Source organism: Crassostrea angulata, chromosome 7 (genome assembly GCF_025612915.1).
Source record: "Crassostrea angulata isolate pt1a10 chromosome 7, ASM2561291v2, whole genome shotgun sequence".
In the NCBI taxonomy this organism is placed as follows: domain Eukaryota; kingdom Metazoa; phylum Mollusca; class Bivalvia; order Ostreida; family Ostreidae; genus Magallana; species Magallana angulata.
Genome location: NC_069117.1, coordinates 30,489,971 through 30,509,077, shown reverse-complemented (window position 1 = coordinate 30,509,077; position 19,107 = coordinate 30,489,971). Strand labels below are relative to the sequence as shown.

The 19,107-nt window shown below is 31.1% G+C and overlaps 1 protein-coding gene across 1 annotated transcript; it reads right to left on the bottom strand.

Moving 5' to 3' along the window:
• Positions 1-3,026: 3,026 nt before the first annotated feature.
• On the bottom strand, positions 3,027-18,450 carry LOC128155863 (hemicentin-2-like). The gene is made up of 11 exons (XM_052817741.1): positions 18,295-18,450; positions 17,501-17,633; positions 15,985-16,101; positions 15,193-15,309; positions 14,097-14,375; positions 9,865-10,146; positions 9,269-9,436; positions 8,817-8,996; positions 6,654-6,962; positions 6,235-6,359; positions 3,027-4,518 (listed from the first exon to the last, which is right to left on the bottom strand). The coding sequence occupies exons 1-11, from the start codon at positions 18,328-18,330 to the stop codon at positions 4,507-4,509; spliced, it is 1,758 nt and encodes a 585-aa protein (XP_052673701.1). The 5' UTR covers positions 18,331-18,450; the 3' UTR covers positions 3,027-4,506.
• Between the last annotated feature and the right edge of the window lie 657 nt (positions 18,451-19,107).

The window sequence follows — 19,107 nt, the reverse complement described above, 5'->3', positions numbered from 1 at the left end:
TTCAAGAGTAGCCCTATCTTTTTCTGCGTAAGTAAGAAAACTTTTTTTTGTCTAGTATTTATCTAAATACTAGTATTTTGAAGTTTGTTATTGTTTGCATTGTGGTATAATTGGCAAAACGTTTTAAATAGAACAAATATATCAATCAAGCTTTACAACTGAATTAAATTTTCAATGTAACCACACAAAAAATACAGAATTTTAAGGATGTACTCAGGCATAATTTATAAAAATGGAAAGGGATTCTTACCTGAGGCTTGGAATACTAATAAATGTAAAATAAAAGCGCTGCAAACTAGAAACATCTTTATAAAACGCAAATTTTCTATTCAAAATGAGCATTGAAGATCACATAACGGATCCAATGTGAGCACTTTGTTGCTATAGCGGATTCATTTCACCTTCTGAACCAACTCTGCACCCAAGGGGTCATTGATTTCAAATAGATAACTTTATAAAGGTAACTCGGTCATAAATCCTTGCATATATCCTACTGATTTCTTCAATTTGTATTGACAATCTCTAGACAAACATTTCATAATTAAGACCTAAGCTAAGTTGAAGTGAAATTTAATCATTTATGGTTATATATTATTTAGCTACCTAAACTGGAATTTAATTAATGAAGCATTGAATTGTGTTGGAGAAATCTACATCTTTGATTATTTCTACATCTACGAGCCAACGACACCTGAATGCAGGAATCTAGTATTTTCATTGGATCGCAGTGATCAATTCATCCTTCTTCGGTTTATATTTAAACATGCAGTTTGTTATATCAGGTTGATGCTTTAAACGTTTAAATGGCTACTGGTAACTTGTGTTTCAGAAGACGTCTACAAATTTGAAGTATAAATGTCATTTATGTCGGGAAAGAAATCAAAATAATTCAAACTATAGCACAGTAATTAGGTATAAAAGTAAATCTATTACAGTTATTTTTACGACCATCATCATCCTTTTCCTCCGGGTCTCGCATCAATTCATATATAGTTTCGTGCATATCTATCTTCAATACCGGTAAATCAGAAAAGTGATGCCTTTCGTGTTATATATTTTAAATATAATTTGTACTTGAAGATTACCAATTTGTTTTTTTTTACTTCTCAATGAAGCTTCGCTAATGAATAATCAACGATAATTCCTTTAAAAAGTCCGAAAATCATCAGGATTTTTTGGATTTTACAATCTTGCGCATAACATTCACGCTCACATTCAGGCTCTATAGTTTATGTTTTCACAATATCAAATTTGCATGGATAAACTCAGAAACGATAATACAAATATGTGTAAATTTTCAATGAAAATTTGCTATTCATGTATATTCTGTTCATCAAGGAAAATAGGGCTGATAACTCTAATTCAGTGCATTTAATTTGAAAAATCCCGAGAGTTCTGAATGTCAACCTGGTGTGTAAATCTGAAGCAAGTAAACGTTGGTGAAAAAGTGTTGAACTTTTAATTAATATGAATTAAATTTTTAGATGAAAGGTATTTACAGCCTCGAAATGGTTTGTTATGAATGACTTTAATTTTTTAAGCAACTTCATTAATTTTCTCCGAAACCGTTTCCAAGCGATTCTGCAATTTTTTGCTATATTACAGGTATATGGGAGACATTTTTACTGTGGTGAAACCTGTCCCGCGACATAGTTAGATTATTCTAACCAAGCAGAGTGTAGTACATTTTAGGCTTAAAGCTTTGTTATGTGAATGTCAACAATACGCTGTGTCGATGTATCTATTTCGTAAATGTCCGATATCATATGCAATGCAGGCACAAAAAAAGAAAAGGCAAAAATGGGGAAGTTTATGTATACCTTAAACTTCAATTTCACTGTTTATTTCCATATTATTAAATAAATTTTACATAGTCCCATAAAAGTGGGCGCCAACTCCATGTTAATTCATTTTTTTGTATCTAAATTTAAGAAAAATCTTTGTTGTTCAAAACAGTGCCCCCCCTCCCCCCGATGCTTTAAGCCTGCAATGTCAACCCGTACGCACGGGTCAAAGTCTAGTATTTCCCTAACGGATGCTGCATTTGTTCAACATAGACAATTCACATGCTTTAAACCTAATGTTCTCTTTGGTAAAGATAAGTTGTGCCGTTTCACAAATACTAGTATTGGCATGAGAGCATTCTCTGTCTGCGCATATCGGAAGATCCAAAAATATTCACCAATACTGATTAATTTTGTCACAAAACAATTAGATCATAACTTTTTTTTTAAATTTTACAATCTTCTTAAATGCAGCAAAAAATCTTTAAACATCCTCATAACTTACCACTGTTAAATTGTTAATCTTTCATATCCAGGTTTTAGTGCACATTATCTTTATGGTGTCAAAGAAATTCGCTCAATGCAAAATCGTTATAATCAAGACATATGCTTACATTTTGGTTGTGTTTTATTTAGTATTTGAGTTCCAAACTTATTACAATATTTAAAATTGTACCAAATTTACATCTTAAAATGTTTTGTCCAATATTTATAATTTTATAAATCACATTTATTGTCACAAGACAAACTGCAATAAAAAGGTTTTCCAAATTGCAAGGATTTTTTGATGCAAATTCAATATTAAAAAATCTATGGCCTAGTAAAACGGGAAATCATCTTATTCAACCATGAAACTTTATAAACTGAAATTTCAAATCGTTTTTTATATCTAAATATTTTACATTAGAAGTGTTATATTTTTTACCAGAGGTTTTTAAAATAAATGAGATTAAGGTTCCGTATTCATAAACCCACTTTGATTCATTCAGGATAAACATAAAAAACATTTATATGTACCAATATCATCTAAAAAATCCTTTATGTAAAGAATATACCTGCCCAAAGTGAAGGGTTTAGATATACATACATCATAGTTAATATGCATATATATATATATATATATATATATATATATATATATATATATATATATATATATATATATATATATATCTATATATATATATATATATATATATATATATATATATCTATATATATCTATATATATATATCTATGCAATGTGTATTCCAAAAATTCATTGAATGGAGAATGATGTTAATTCACGTAAACATCGGTATCACTAACTTCAACAAATGTCGAGCTATCCGGGATTTCGAGAAATCCGAAGAGGCTTCCAATTTTAATTCCGTGAAGCTTTTTTTCACATATAAAAAAAATATTCTACTACTCACAAATGAGGAACAAACTTTGTTAAAGTATCTTTAGTTTGTGTATTTTTACTTGTGAAATATATATATCATTATTTGTAGTAACAATTAAGTTATAAAATCATTGTTTTGATAAAAACACGACATCACACCCCCTTCACTTCAACGGTTTACAACTTTAAATAGAATGAATCACTTGCCATGCAGTTACTGGAATTTTTCACGTAGGATACGACAAATACGATTTAAAAATTTGAAAAAACCACATATTTATTATTAAGCATTACAATACTCGTTCAATTTTTGAAATACAAAATGAAATTTTAATTTAAAGTTGGTCACACTCCACAATTTTGTTGATTGAAATCGGTTTGTTTTTTAATAGACCTTATATAGACTATGACAAAAGAATGATGGACAGCTATAAAAGAAAATAAAAATCACTGAGGTACTAAATTGACATTTTGGGAGGTTTTGATACATATACTCCATTTTAAAGCAAAATGAGCTGCGATTTTCATGTTGAAATTTCTTTATACGAAAATGTGTTTTTCTTCTAAAATGACCTAAACAAATCATGGTTTTAAAATTCTGTAAGCTGTATTTTGGTGGGAAAAGCCGTTAAGAAGCCTTAATTGGAGCAAAATTGAATTATTGTCGTCCTGTACAAAAACCAAATTGCTGTTTATTCCTTATCAGAGCAATCTTTCTTCTGAAAAAAATTGATGAATTTTTCAAATTTCATTCACCATAAAAGTTTAAGTAACATGCAGACTTATCATAAAATTATTAAAAATAAAGCTCATATTGCTTTAAATCAAAATATTCAAAGTATTTAACATATTTCATAAATCTATGTTATGTTAAATATATATTGTTTTCAATGATTTTTTGTAAATAAATAAAATTATTTATTATCTATTTATGATGATTTATTTCATTTATTTTTATAATCAATAAATCAGATTAATTGTTTTTTTAATTATTCAGTATCTTATTCGTCCTTAAACAGGCATGTTTTACCACACCAAAAAAACAATTATAATTATTAAATGTCATAAAAATATTAGTTTTTTCCTTAATCATTCTTCCATTTAGTATCATATTTTTTTCTTCATTGATATTATTCTGTAAAATGTTGAACTGTATTGCAAATACGTGCATGTATTTTATATCAAACATTCTTATCCTTATTACAGCATGCAGTTCTTATAGACCTTAAAAAATCACAACAAAACACGCAATATTGTTAAGCTCACAAAATCCGTTCCATATTTTTTACAAAATGCATAAAAAAATTCTTCATCCTTTTCTAATTGTGCTGTGTTGTTTAGTACTTTGCCTGAAATAATAGAGTTGAACATTTAGTTTTAAACCGACATTAGAACGAAGGCCTAATACAATTTCGCTTAATAAGAATCCGTTACTATTTACTAAACATTGAATAAATTAAGTTATACGCAGGTGTTAGTATTTTTAAAACAGAAGATGTGGTTATACTGTAAAACATTTAGTGCATCGGGATGTTTTTAAATTTCTGATTACAAGCTTTTCCCACTAAGTATCATAATATTTCCGTACCAAATAAGCAATAAATTCTAATCACAAATACAGGTACAGGTAATGCATTGTCAAATTGCATATTGATGTAAATGTACAATATTCGTACACATTATTAAAGTTGAAAAAATGATCTAGACGTGAAAGCTAAGGCCTATCTTCAATACATAAGATTTTTTAGTATAAATATTAATATTGACCTAGTTTAGTAAAAAGTCTCCATATATCTTTTTCGACAACAGGCTGAAAAATGTTAGAAAATTACAGCATGTCAAACATTGCAATACTGGATCTTTTCTATTTGTATTGTATAAATATTCATTTTTAGTGTATAATTTTTTATTTGTATTTTATAATTTTCATTTGTATTATAAAATTTTCCATTAATATTGTATAAATATTCATTTGTATTGTATGATTTTTTATTTGTATTCTATAATTTACTATTTGTATTGTATAATTTTCCAACTGTATTGTAAAAATATTCATTTATATTTAATAATTTTCCATTTGTATTGAATATTTTTCCTTTTGAATTGTATATTTTTCTTTTGTATTGTAAAATGTTCTTTTTATATTGTATGATTTTTGCATTTGTATTCTCTGATTTTCCATTTGTATTGTATGATTTTCCATTTGTATTGTATATTTTTCTATTTGCATTGTATGAATTTCATTTGCATTGTATTATTTTCTGTTTGTATTGTATTACTTTCTGTTTGTATTGTTTGATTTCCCATTTAATTTCCCAGTTGTTTTGTATGAATTTCATTTGTATTGTATAATTTTTATTTGTTTTGTACCAATCTCCATTTGTATTCTATAACTTTTCATTTGTATTCTATAACTTTCAATTGGTATTGTATGACTTTTTACTCGTGATGTATAATAATAGAATACAAATTGAAAGTTATACAATACAAATGAAAAATTATAGAATACAAATAGAAAACCATAAAATACAAATAAATATTTATACAATACAAATAAAATTATACAATACAAATTGAAAATTATACAATACAAATGAATATCTATACAATGCAAATGGAAAATCATAAAAATACATACGAAAATTATACCATACAAATGGAAATTATAGAATACACATCAAAATTAAAGAATATCATACGATACAAATTAATATCAAAATAATACAAATGGAGGTAATAGAATACGAATTGAAAATTATACAATTCAAATAGAATATTACAGAATAAGAACTGAGAATTATTGAAGACAAAAGGAAAATTTTAGAGTACAAATAGAAAAATATACAATACAGATAAAAAATTGTATTATACAAATGGAAAAAATTATATAATACAAATGGAAAATTATGCAATACAAATGAATATATATATATATATATATATATATATATATATATATATATATATATATATATATATATATATATAACAAATGGAAAAGATCGAATATTGCAACGTTTGACATGCCAAAGAAAAGATTATTATGATGTTTATTTCAAGCTCACCTTGATAACAACTTTGCACGCGACAACATACAGAATTATTCTAGTCATAATTTCCCCATTGTATATGAGGGTAGACGCATCACTTCTGTCTGTGGTACTGCTTGTTGTTGTTGTAGTACTTCCTTCTACAAAGCATTCCAGAAGCTAAAAATGAGTATATTCACGCTTCCAGAAGAAGGAAAAGTTTACTATTTTAAAACACTCAATGTTTAATCTAGTGGTATTAATAATATTACAACCTTATTTTTACATCTCATATAGATTAAAATAGTAATCTTTTTTTTATTACACAAACAAAAATGATCAAAGCAAATATATATATATATATATATATATATATATATATATATATATATATATATATATATATATATATATATATATATATATATAGTGTAGTGACATCGATTTACCATTACCTGTGCAATTAGGTTTCCTGTTCACTTGAACAAGAACCCTCCCGTTTGAAACCCCTCTGCTATTCTCGGCTACAACCATGTATGTCCCGAACGTTTGAGAAGTAACAAACTGGACGTGATATCGCGATGTGTAATATAGGGTATTCCAATTCCCTCGGAAATCTTCATAGTAGACGTGATTTTTATTGTCTGGCTGTTTGTACCATGTTATAAAGGGTCCGGGAACTGAGACAAATGAAGCGGTCATATTTAGTTCCTCGCCTTCACATTTAAAGTGTGTGAAACTGTAATACACCCGACGAGGAATACCTAAAAGTAACAGATCATTGATGCCAGTTACTCCATTTATCTATCCATCTATCTATCTATCTATCTATCTATCTATCTATCTATCTCATCCACCCATTTTTACAAAAAAATGATATTAATATTATTATCATTATTATTGTTTTGAAAATTCATACGCGTTGACTTACGTAATGGATAGATAAATAACGAAATAGTGTTAAAAAGTTTAGTGAAAACTTGTATTTACTCACCTTGTACAAATGTAAGTTATATTTTAAATCATCTGTATAGATTTAACACCTTAACACGATATCAATATTTAATCAAAACCAATATCCTTTTCATCATATTCATTATAACATGACTTGATTGGAAGTCCACGTTAAAAATATAAAAGTTTATTTAATTTTCACTTAAATAAAAACACCGGGCTCCAGATATGTCAATTAAGGCACGGCAATATTTGCAGTGTATTTTCCTCAGATCTTTGATTTCATTGAACTAGGTTTTGTTCTAAGACAGTAAAATCATATGAAGAGAAATCTTTATCATGAAGAATGGGCTACTCTTCGCTTCGCTCCGCCCATTCTTCATGACGAAGATTTCTCTTCATATGTTCTATTACATATTCTAGACTTGCAAGGAGAAAGGAAACTAGTGGGTATTGTTTGAGTAAAACAAGGTCAAGGTCAAATATTATTCAATAGTACACCTAAGTATATTATTATTGTTCTTTGTTTAAAATTTGAAGTCCTTCTGTCAAACATATATTCAGAAGTTGAACAATGATGACTATTTCTAATATGACCTTGAAATAAAAATTCTAGGTCAATATCAAAAATTTTGATAAGGTTCAACTAGGTTATATACCATCTATCTATGATAAAGGTTAAAAGTCTGTATGTTAAAGGAGTCTTGTGTTATGGTCCGGACAATTTTTTTAATGAAAATCTTGACTTTGAAGAACAAAAAAGGCCAAGGTCAAAAATTTTGCTGGCATGCACTCCTTCTCAATACCATCTACATATATTCCAAGTTTGAGGTCTTAATGTCAAAGGGTATTCAATTTACGGCCTGGGCAAATTTGGATGAAGAAGAATAAGAAAGTCGACAAAAACAATATGTCTCCCCTTTCAAAGGGGAGACACAATATGACGTAAATTATCAGACGTTAATTTGTTCAAGAAATTCGGATTTTTATGGAGGTGCGGTGCAACATTATTCTCTATATTAATATATACTAATGAAAAGGAGAGATATGGGTCAAGGTTCAAAACGGAAGTCTAAAAGTGTTTATGGAAGTAATTTATGTGATCCAAGATCTATTAAAATTAAGAGGAAATTCTGTTCAAACTACATTCGTGGCCTATCGGATGTATGACAAGAATTTGTGTGAAAAAGGTCAGCTATGGGCGTACATGGCGTTAAATATCCCCCACTTAGACAAAAAAAAAATAAGCAATTTTTAATTTCAAGTTAAAAGATTAATATTTTTGGCTTATATGCATTGTTTATAGTGTAGTCGAATTGTGCTTTCATTCTGTAAACATGACAAGTATGGATTTATAGGTTAAGCTACATGGCGTTGTTTTTCAAATATTGATCAATTACTGTTCTAAGTTGCAAATTTTAGGTATGAATGTGCCTTAATTCCATCTTAAAAATACTTTTATTAAAAGGATGTCTTTATTTTTTTTTATCAATGATTTATTAGAAAAGTGTTTAAACCCTTAATGGTTTAAAATTCGCGGTTTTCATCAACATTCCCCTTTATTTAATTAAAGATCCAAAACGTTTTAATTTTATCCACAGAGCGAGTGTAGGTAACAGGTTCATGTATCTTATCAATAAGAGTAGAAGCATATTAAATCTCACATGTGATAGTAACTCTGTTCAGTGTTGTCTTTACACTTGAGTTTCCTTTCTCGTTCGCTGCATATACCGAATATTTGTTTCCTGTGTCGGTGCAAGACGGGGGATTAAGGATGAGAACTTCCGTGCTTTCACAGTCATAAGAGCAGTCATTAGTTCTGTTACCGTAGTATCTGGAATCATCTATCAATTAACAAAGATTTTAGGCAACGCAGATCATGTTAAGATACAATTGCTACTGCTAATGATCAATAAATAAACAATTACGTTAAATTAAGAAAAAATATAATAAATTTGTAATTCCAAAAAATTCTACATCTGTTGTTTACAAAAAAGTTCTTTGAAAGATAAAAACACTGATGTATAAAACCAGGAAAAAAATCATGAATCCTTGCATATCTTAAATGGCTACCAAATAAATACTTAATGTATGTACATATACGCTTAACACTTACCAGTTAATGGCTTAAACGGGTCGGTAAATCGATCGTTCTTGATGCCCCATGTCACCGCCGATGGTGCGGGAAAAGCTCTTACTACGGCGGTGATCCTAATGACGCCACTCTCATTGAATGGGGTGTTTGATAATCCATTGATGGACACTGTCTGTATTGTTGGAGCATCTTCAAAAAACCCAAACAAATTAAAAATCAAGTTACATAGCATACTAAAAGAGAATTGCCTTTAGAATTGAACAACATTTTTAAAATAGTTATATCATTTTAGATATCATCATGATGTTTGTACATATAACCTAAATATGCTTCAAAATTTAATTTTACTACTCTTTATGATGCCTTTTCAACAGAAACAGATGATCATTTTACAATTAAACCTTTTAATTTTTAAAAATTATTATAATAATATGAATGAAAATAATTTGAATTAAATTATAAAAAAAACCCAGTTGATACACGTAAAAGAGGTATTTAAAAAGACAAAGTTTGCATACAATATTATATTTTTCGAAGTGCGTATGAAGAGAAAAATCATCAGTAAATGTTCGATTACAGTTCATTTTGTATCATCTAATTGTTACAATAATTCTTACATTTTACTCGCAGCTGAAATGTGACCGTAGCTGAGTATTTCTGTCCTCCAATGTAGTTGTAAGCTTCACATGTGTGGTCACCAATGACTTCTGTAGTAGCCTTGCCAAGGTCCAGGTTTGCAGTTACGGATCTATGTCTCTGAGTGTTTCTATAGTGTTGTGTCCATTTGAAGTCACAAGTTGGAAAACAGTCTGCGGTACATACGATGTGGGGAACAGATGATCCAATGTCAAGCTCTAACATCGTTATGTTGGGAGAAATGCGTGCAGCGGCTGGTCCATCTATGTAGTAGGAAACCATTGAAAATACAGATGGACTTTAAAGTCATGGTGATAAAAATTTATTCCATTTCACGATTGAGTGAGCTTACCTATAAAGCTTTACAAGTGCGAGACATCGGTGGAATATATATGAACAACATTATAATATCATAATAACGTCATAATTATTCCATTTATTTGAAACAATAACTTATTGCTAATTGAATCTATGTTCTTTTTCAAAATTCTTAAGGGGTTACAGGGGGGCTCAGTGGAGTTGATTTTTACATAGGAATAATTGCAGGAAAATCTAAAGTCCTCGGACTTTAACTGATTAACTAATAATGGACGGTCTACAAGAACAATGTCCTAGCTATCTGCAAGCTTATCATCGCCGTCGGAATCAAATTGAAAGAGTGTGTGGGGGGTTGGGGGTTGGGGGTGGGTGGTCCGATGCTATGTGCCCAACGGTTAGGTCTAACTTTGCAAAAAAGGGGGGTTGAGCCCCTCCTCTTCTCGGTTCCGATGCCTATGCTTATCTTCGCTTGAATTTGAGGCAGAATTTAAAAGGTACGCAGAAATTAAAAGTTATGTGCACTATATGCTTGCTTTTCAAGCTTTATTTTCGAAGAGGGGGATGCATGGAGTGTAGTTTGTAGTGCGAGGAGGTGGGCGATACCCTGATCCATCAATTCCCTCCTACTTAGTTCTTAAAAATGATTGATAAATTCGATGTATTGTATTCTGAAGAATTGTCTTTCAAGGAAAATTACATGTATTTATAAATACCTTGAAAATAGCAAGATTTTAAATGGTACGAACAATTTAGATAGATATATTTGTAGTCGTACAAACCGAGATGTTGTAATGCATGCAACAGGTTTTGTGCATGTAAAAGATGAAAAAAAAATCTGGGTATATTGCATAATGGCACGAAAACCATCTGCAATATGCAAATTGTAAACCCCGAAAACTAAAAAAGGAATTAGGTAATAAAACAATTATTTAATGCTAGAACAGTCAATAGACCAGAATTTTGTTCCCTTGGTGCAGGGAACAGCTCAGTATGATCAATTGCCCTCGGCCGTTGGCCTCGGGCAATAGATCATACTGAGCTGTTCCCTGCACCTCGGGAAAAATATTCTGGTCTATTGACTGCTCAAGCATTAAATAATTGTATACTGTTTATGGTGTTTAATTTAATGCTTGACACTGTTTGTGAAGTTTAGTTCGTATACAACGTTATTTAAACACTGTTAAAAAGAAAACTAATTCTCTCTCTCTCTCTTTTCGGGGGAAGAGACATGTTAAACACCTTTTACAGTTTAAGAAGGCAGTAAAATGAAACAATTATTTATTGTCACTGTTAAATAAATTGTTTGATATACGGGTAGAATTCCTGGATGTCACTTGTTGCAAGGAATATCCACCTGCCTCATACCCGTGTATTCTGTGCGTTCAAGCGAAGAGTGATTTCCTGTCAGTGCGATGGTTTCACACCTTTGTGTAAAACAATTGAGACAAATACAGTTAACTTTGACAGTCATTAAACGTTGGAAAGGGGGTACAAAAAACGTTATAATTCGCTACAGATACCACATATGTGTAGTAGCTTCATATTCAACACACATCAAATGATATCAATATCTTTTTATATTTTAAGGGTAAAGTAAAATTTTCATATTTTGCCGTTGATCGTATGGTATACGTACACCGCGTAGCGTGTGCTTGTCAAGGACTAGGTTAATTGTCTTGAGTCTCGACAGCCTCTCTCTCTCTCTCTCTCTCTCTCTCTCTCTCTCTCTCTCTCTCTCTTGTTATTACTGTTAGTAAAATTGTTTGAAAAACAAATGAAATTCCTGATGGTCACTCGTTACATGGATTATCCACCTGTCTCATATGTAAATGTACCAGTGTATTCTGTGCATATAAGCGTAGAGTGATTTCCCGTCAATGCGATGGTTTCACACCTTTATGTTAAACAATTGGGACTAAAGTCAAGTACAATTAACATGTACTTTCACAGTCATTAAAACGTTGAAGAGGTGGAGGGGCGGTTACAAAAAACGGTATTCGCAGCTGATACTACATGTACATTTGTGTTGTAGCTTCATATTGAACTCACATAAAATTATGTCAATATAATTTAGTATTTTAAGGGTTGAGTAAAATTTTCATATCATGCCGTTGACCGTAGGTAAACGTTCTCCGTGTAGCATGTGCCTGTCACGGACTAGATTAATTGTCTTGAGCATCGAGAGAGTGCCGTAAAACGAGCTACAAACTGATATGGATTAAAACATTTTTGTAGTCGGAAATGTTTAAAATCATTAAAAAATCGAAAAATAATGTTTTATAGTTCTAACCCTCTCCGTCATGTAGCTTACATTATAAAAATGACTAAATATTTTTGAAATAATAGGTATATCAACAGTTACATGAAAATTATTACGGGTGCAGATGATTCTTTAATTAAATATCTCTAAAATAATCGATAAGGAGTTTTGAAAACGTGCATTTAAAATACGTAATAATTTTAATGTGTGAAATGAAAACGATACATCAGACATGGCTAGTATAGAATGACTCTCAGTGTTAGGTGGCCGTCTAATTGTCTAATAGCATACAGGTAAAAATCTCCGATCACCTTGTACAACGGTAGGCCACACCGCCGCGGTTTAAACATGGCTGCAGCGAGGACCGCGATGAATTAACCGCGATGGTGTAACGCGGAAAGGATTAAATAACCGCGGGGGGAGCGCGGTCAAATACGGGATCCGCGTTGACGGTACTGTATGTATTCCTACGCCAGAGTTCAATATAGTCTTGTTCAACCAGACGCCCGACTGCCCCGTAATTCGGCGATAATTAATCAGAGAATCTCTCTTGCTTGTCGGAGATTATCGGAGACAGTCGAGGGTCTGGTTGAAGAGTCAACTAGAGTTCAATATTGCTTTGATCCATACAATTTCTCAGAAATATATCGATTACTGAACAAACACTTAGATCCTCGAAATTCTTATCGGAAAAGTCCGAGTATTCATATTATAAAAAATGTGCGCAATTCTAATGCATATAAGAAACTACTTGCCATGAAACATAACATAGCTTTCATTCTAAAATATAAAATAATAATCGACAGAATAAACTCCCGTCAGTACTTCAATACTTTGATTTTTTCTAAATATTTCCTAAGTACAAACTATCTTCTCACTCAAAACTTGCCCTTTATTCCTTGTTTTCTAACGTCCATCCTATCGAAATGTGTCATTCAGCAATTTGACGTCCATTTCTATCGGTAGGGGTTTTTTTCTCCACTTATTGTCATCATATTCGTCCAAATAGTTTTAATGATGTTAGACTAGTTATTCATAAAATGCATTGCTAATAGGTATTGTTAACTTATTTACTTCATATTCCGCTTAGGATTTACTTCAATGTCTTCACAAAATGGTATCAGTTAATGCTGCGCCCCTGAAACAAAACGCGCCTCAAAATCTTTTAAAGTTTTGTATTAGCCAAAATATTTTCTGAGTAAACAATACAACTACCAAGAAATATAACTAAACTAATTTGTTGATATTTTTAATCAAATTTGTACAAGTGTTCTTCTTTTAACGTGCATGACAGGATTTAATAATTAATTTTGTTGTTTTTATAATACATGTTTTTATATTTTAACATGTCATATAATAATGTGAACGGCCGCAATAGATAAAAGTAAAGGTACTCTCTAATCATGTATAATGTTTTCCCCATATTTTTTAATTCCAATTTTTGTTGATTTCTTTTAAGAGTTGACCAATAAAATCAAATTGTCACTCAAGTGCAATTTCAAACAACATACCGTATAACATTGATAGGATCACTGGCAACGAATACATGAACTAATAAAACAGTGTTTTCTTTCCAAATGCACGAACATTGATATACTAGTAAATAAGGAAATCCCATTATTATGGTAAACTCACGTCTGATTTCTAGGTGTACAGATACATTCTTCGTGACGTCTTCCGTAATGTTGTTTTCTCGTTGCCTGACCCTTGTTGCTTCCAATATATAGTCCCCCGCATCTTCTTTTGTAGCATTTTCAATGAGAAGTACTCTGCTAGTAGACAATACGGTATCGTTTCCAGCCTTTTTCCAGTTCAGTCTTGTAGGAGCTGGATTCGCAGACACAGTCGCCACAATTGAAACACTGGTTCCTTCTCGTCCCAAAACGTTTGAAGCGAGGGAGAAATATGGACCGTCTGAAAAACAAAAGCAGGGTATTTAAATAATAAATTGTATCCTTTCGTGATTCATGCGGTATATGAAGGTGACGTCATTACAAAAAAAATGCATAATCCGCGTTACGTCTTCTGAAAATGAAATTTAGGTCTGACATATACTCGATTATTTCTTGCAGTCTATTATTTTTTTTGTCAATGAAGGTTTTGATAAAATAATTTCATTCTTTCGGTTTTTACAGATCTATGAATAACAATCAATTTTGCGTAAGAAATAAGTATGGTAAGTGATATATTTGTGGATGTAAATCTGTAATACTAGTATTGTATAACTAACAACATATTTTAGGTTCTTTACTCGTATTTAAAAACAAGTTGATAACTTTTTATTAGATCATCTCTCGAGTCAAAAAATGATAATTACATCTATATCAAAGTATATACATGTACAGTAGAACACGGTTATAACGAACACGCTTATAATGAATTGACGCTTACAACGAAGTGATTTTCATTCCCCGTGACTTAACTCGATGGATATAACGAATTACACTTATAACGAAGTAAAATCGCCCGTCTCTGGCACTTCGTTATATGTGTGTTTTACGGTATTATCGAAGTAACGAAAGTTTTGTTGATATAGAGATGTTAGTCATAATGTGTTGATAAGAGTGCATCCTTTTTGTTAAGGTTTAGTTTTTATACTAAAATGTTTACTCTCAATTTATGAAAACAAACTTTAGGTTTGTTAAAGATCATTTTGCTAAATAATCATAATATAGAAAGAGAGATCGAGTGAGAAAAAAGGAAAAAGGAAGACGGACAGTTAAATACATACAATGCACAGTTACTCGTGCAGCTTTTCTTGATGATCCGGCACTGTTTGTTGCTTCACAAGTTAGTTCCTCTCCGTCTTGTTTTTTCTGAATGTTTGATATCTCCTTAACCCCGCTAGCTACACAATTTAAATAATCATCTTAGATTTAGGGGTACAACAGTCTCGGTTTGTAATCATGCAGCATAATAACGGTCAAGATCTAGTAAATTAAAAGTGCCTACAGGTTTATTAAATTCAAGATATTTTTTTGTAAAATGATGCTTCATAATAATAGCTTTGTTTCATAAGGTGTACTGGAAATTAACTCTTCGTTAAACACACGGAACAATCATATTTAACTGTCATTTTCAATGAAATATGCAGGAAATAAGTTACAAATCTTTTTTGTCCATTATGTCTATTAAATGATGTCAAATTGAATATAGATTTCGGGATTTTTTTCTTATGGGCTAATATAGAATGTCCAGAAACTGTTTCTTTTCTACAAAAGAAAAGTAAAGCACGGCAAAATATCTATCAAGTAAATTATGACGTCACAATGGTTCAAACACCAAATGACACTTTGGAATCATTAACAAGATCATGTCCGTAAAAAGTAAATATTTTCTAATGTTTTTTGTTAGAGGTAATGATTAATTATCGTGGCAACATTATCACACTTGGAATAAACGTAGTAGTGTATTATTCTATGTCTAAGCCCGCTTTAAAGACTGCAATATGACTAGTTGACACAGTTAAGCCAATGCTCAAAATATAACTTCCCAACGAGAAATGAATACTAGTAATAGATACCTGTCCCAGTCCATGTTGCGTTTGCCATTGGATTAGCTGCCACCACCTGGCATGTCAAGTTTAGAGTTTCCCCTTCCTCTAGAACTGTTTTTCCTCGTATTACCAACTCTGGGACATCTAGTTTAAAAAAGGTGTATATTGCTTATCTAATTGCTGATGCAAACTTAAATGCCTACAGCACAGAAATAACAGATATAAGATAGATTTAAATGGTAAGAAGTAGAAATTGTTGAGATCGTGCCCATTTCGAATGACTCCGCTCAAACAATGAACAATAGGATGAAAAGCATTTCAGAGAATCTTGCTTTGAACTTGACCTATAACTCAGAAATTTTACAGCTGGCATAGACCTTTTCAAATTTTTATTCCATCTCATTTCTTCTTACATACAGGCATTTTTGTCCAATCTAAGCAAAATTGAGCAAATGGGAAATAATCTATTATCTAAAAAAATTATGAAGGGATTTGTTAGGCCAATAACATTGACTTGATTTAAAGTAATTGCACACAATTAACTTAAAAGCTCTGTTTATGAAGTATTAGTCAAATTAGGCGAAACAGAGAGTACATATAAACTCTAAAAAAAGGATTTTGGTGTGGTACGATGCGACTTTGACACTTGACCTACAAGCCATCAAAGATCACTGTAAATTTTTTGACTAAAGGATTCCTGTCGGTGAAGTATGAGCCAGGTTGGACCGGGGGAGATAGGATTGCTAAGAAAAAGGATTTTTTATGTAATTAATTGTGCTATGTTCTTTATATTTGACTTTGACTAAAGGATTCCTGTCGGTTAAGTATGAGCCAGGTTGGACCGAGGGGAGAGAGGACTTCCTAGAAAAAGGATTTTTCATATGATTAATTGTTCTATGTTCTTTATATGAAACTTGGTTTAAGGTCACTGCATACAATCCACTCAAAAGCTCAGTTTATGTGACGTGTTAGCTGAAAAAGGTTAGGCGGAAGTAAATATACTCCAAACAGAATTATAGCGTTGTCTGTTATAACCTTAACCTATAAATATCATTCAAGGTCACTGCACACCCTTTTGACCATAGACAGTCTGTAAGTATGAGCCAGAATGGGCCAATGTAGAGAAGATATGACCCGGACAAGAATGTTTCATATAATTCACACTATACCCCCAGACAAAGAAACATGGTTCAAGGTCCATTCAAAATAACTGCATATTTTTTTACAAGGGCACCCTGTTGGTGAAGTATGAACCAGGTTGGACCAAGTAAAGAAGAGGAAAAAAGATATGCATAGGACAAGAGATATCATGCGGACGAAAGGACAGTCGGACGGACGGACTGTTCAGCAAAGCAGAACCCCTAAAAGAATTATTTATTCCATAGCAAAAGCTTCAATTTTTTTTTTTCAAAAAAAGTTTTAAACAAAAGGTAACGAAAAAAAATCATATGCAGGAAACACACACAAAACAAAATGTTAACAAATTATGAAATCAAAGCGCAAAAATTTGAATAATGTTCCGACTCTATGATGGGACACTTACAATATATATCTCCAAACTGCATAGTCTTTGACACGGTCTGGTTTCTGTAGCCGACGGCGATGCAAGTGAAGTTAGTAAATGACAGATCTCGATGGTATGTGAAGGACCACTCTTGTCGTGTTTCATAAGAATTCTGTAAAAAAAAAAATACAAAAGCTAAATTTATTTCATATAAGTCATGCTTCAGAGTCAACGATATAATGTAGATTTTAAACGATCGTTCCTGACACAGGGAAACACTGAAGATTCATGCAAATCAAACGTTTCAAAATCTTGGGTTTTCTCATTTTTTTATTTTAATTATCCCAATTCGCACTGTTTTAAGCATTGGTGTGAATTCATTTGATTAAAAGTCTTGTCACTTATTTCCCCCTTTGGATAGTGTTAAAACATAAGAAATTAAAGTTATTTCAAATAAACTTTATATGAGCTACCATATAGGGTTGAAACTTATACTGTTTTAAAATATGAATCAAAACACGAATTAGTAAAATCCTTTGAAACTTATCATCCCCTCTTGATTTCAAGGAAGTGCCATAGGATTTTCTCTTAATCGTAAAGACAATATATAATTATCTCCCCAAGAAGGATTTTTTTCACAAAATGTTTTATTTGAAAATTAAATAAAGGATGACACACATTAAAACTGATTATAGCTCTCAAACCAATAATTTATCTTTGGACATACATGAATTGTTGCAAAACATAAGACGGGTTTTGCCAAACAGGAGTTGTAAAACTTGATCAAATCATATATTTTCTATATGAGTATAAAAGAGCAATAATGACTTTACTGATGCTTTTGTAACAACAGCAGGTGAGGATGGCATAAAGGTTTCAGTGTCATTTCGCCAAATAAGGGTCGAAGCAGGGTTGGAATGAGTGACGGAGCAGGTCCACGTTCCTGTTCTTCCTTCAGATAGCGCTAAATTCGTGCCCCAAAGGTTCAAGTTTCCAATATTTGGTGCATCTATAACACAATAAATATAGATATATATATATATATATATATATATATATATATATATATGTTATCTAGTTACCCAGTTTGGTGCGTGCTTTTATAAAGCAAATTAAAACGGTTTGTTTTGAGATAAGCAATAATAAGTATGTAACGATTATACAGAGAGTGGAATATTATTATGGAAAACAGAATAAACGACGGATCATTTCACTTTAAAAAGTAATAAAAGGAAAGATATACATTTTATCGTATATAACTGCATTAGTTACTGAAATCTTAAAAAAAGGATCATGTTGGGGAAATTAACGTGAAAAAAAACGTTGTAATTGTTGTGAAATTTATTTATTCCTCAGATTTTATACTTATAAAAATTGCTGGGGCTATTTTGTGTAACCAAGTGTATTTAATAATAAATTCGATTATTACGATTACTTATGCTTCATGTAGTAGCATCAATAAAAAATTTAATTATACTTCTGAAATATTATATAATACATAAATTATATATGTTCTGAGTTCAGTTAATACTTACAATTAACATTTAATACTTCAATTTTGTTGATTGTTGTGGTATTCACAATGCTCGTACATAATAAACCATTGCCATTGATATGTCGGACAATGGGAATGGGTGGAGATACAA

Bases quoted from the DNA above. Each gene is read 5' to 3' on its own strand.
- LOC128155863 (XM_052817741.1), bottom strand. From the start codon at position 18,330: ATGCCATCCTCACCTGCTGTTGTTACAAAAGCATCA. The intron at 9,437-9,864 runs GTAAGAATTATT...GGTTTTTTGAAG, and splicing joins ATTTCAGCTGCGAGTAAAAT to ATGCTCCAACAATACAGACA. The intron at 6,963-8,816 runs GTGAGATTTAAT...TGTTACTTTTAG, and splicing joins GAACAGAGTTACTATCACAT to GTATTCCTCGTCGGGTGTAT.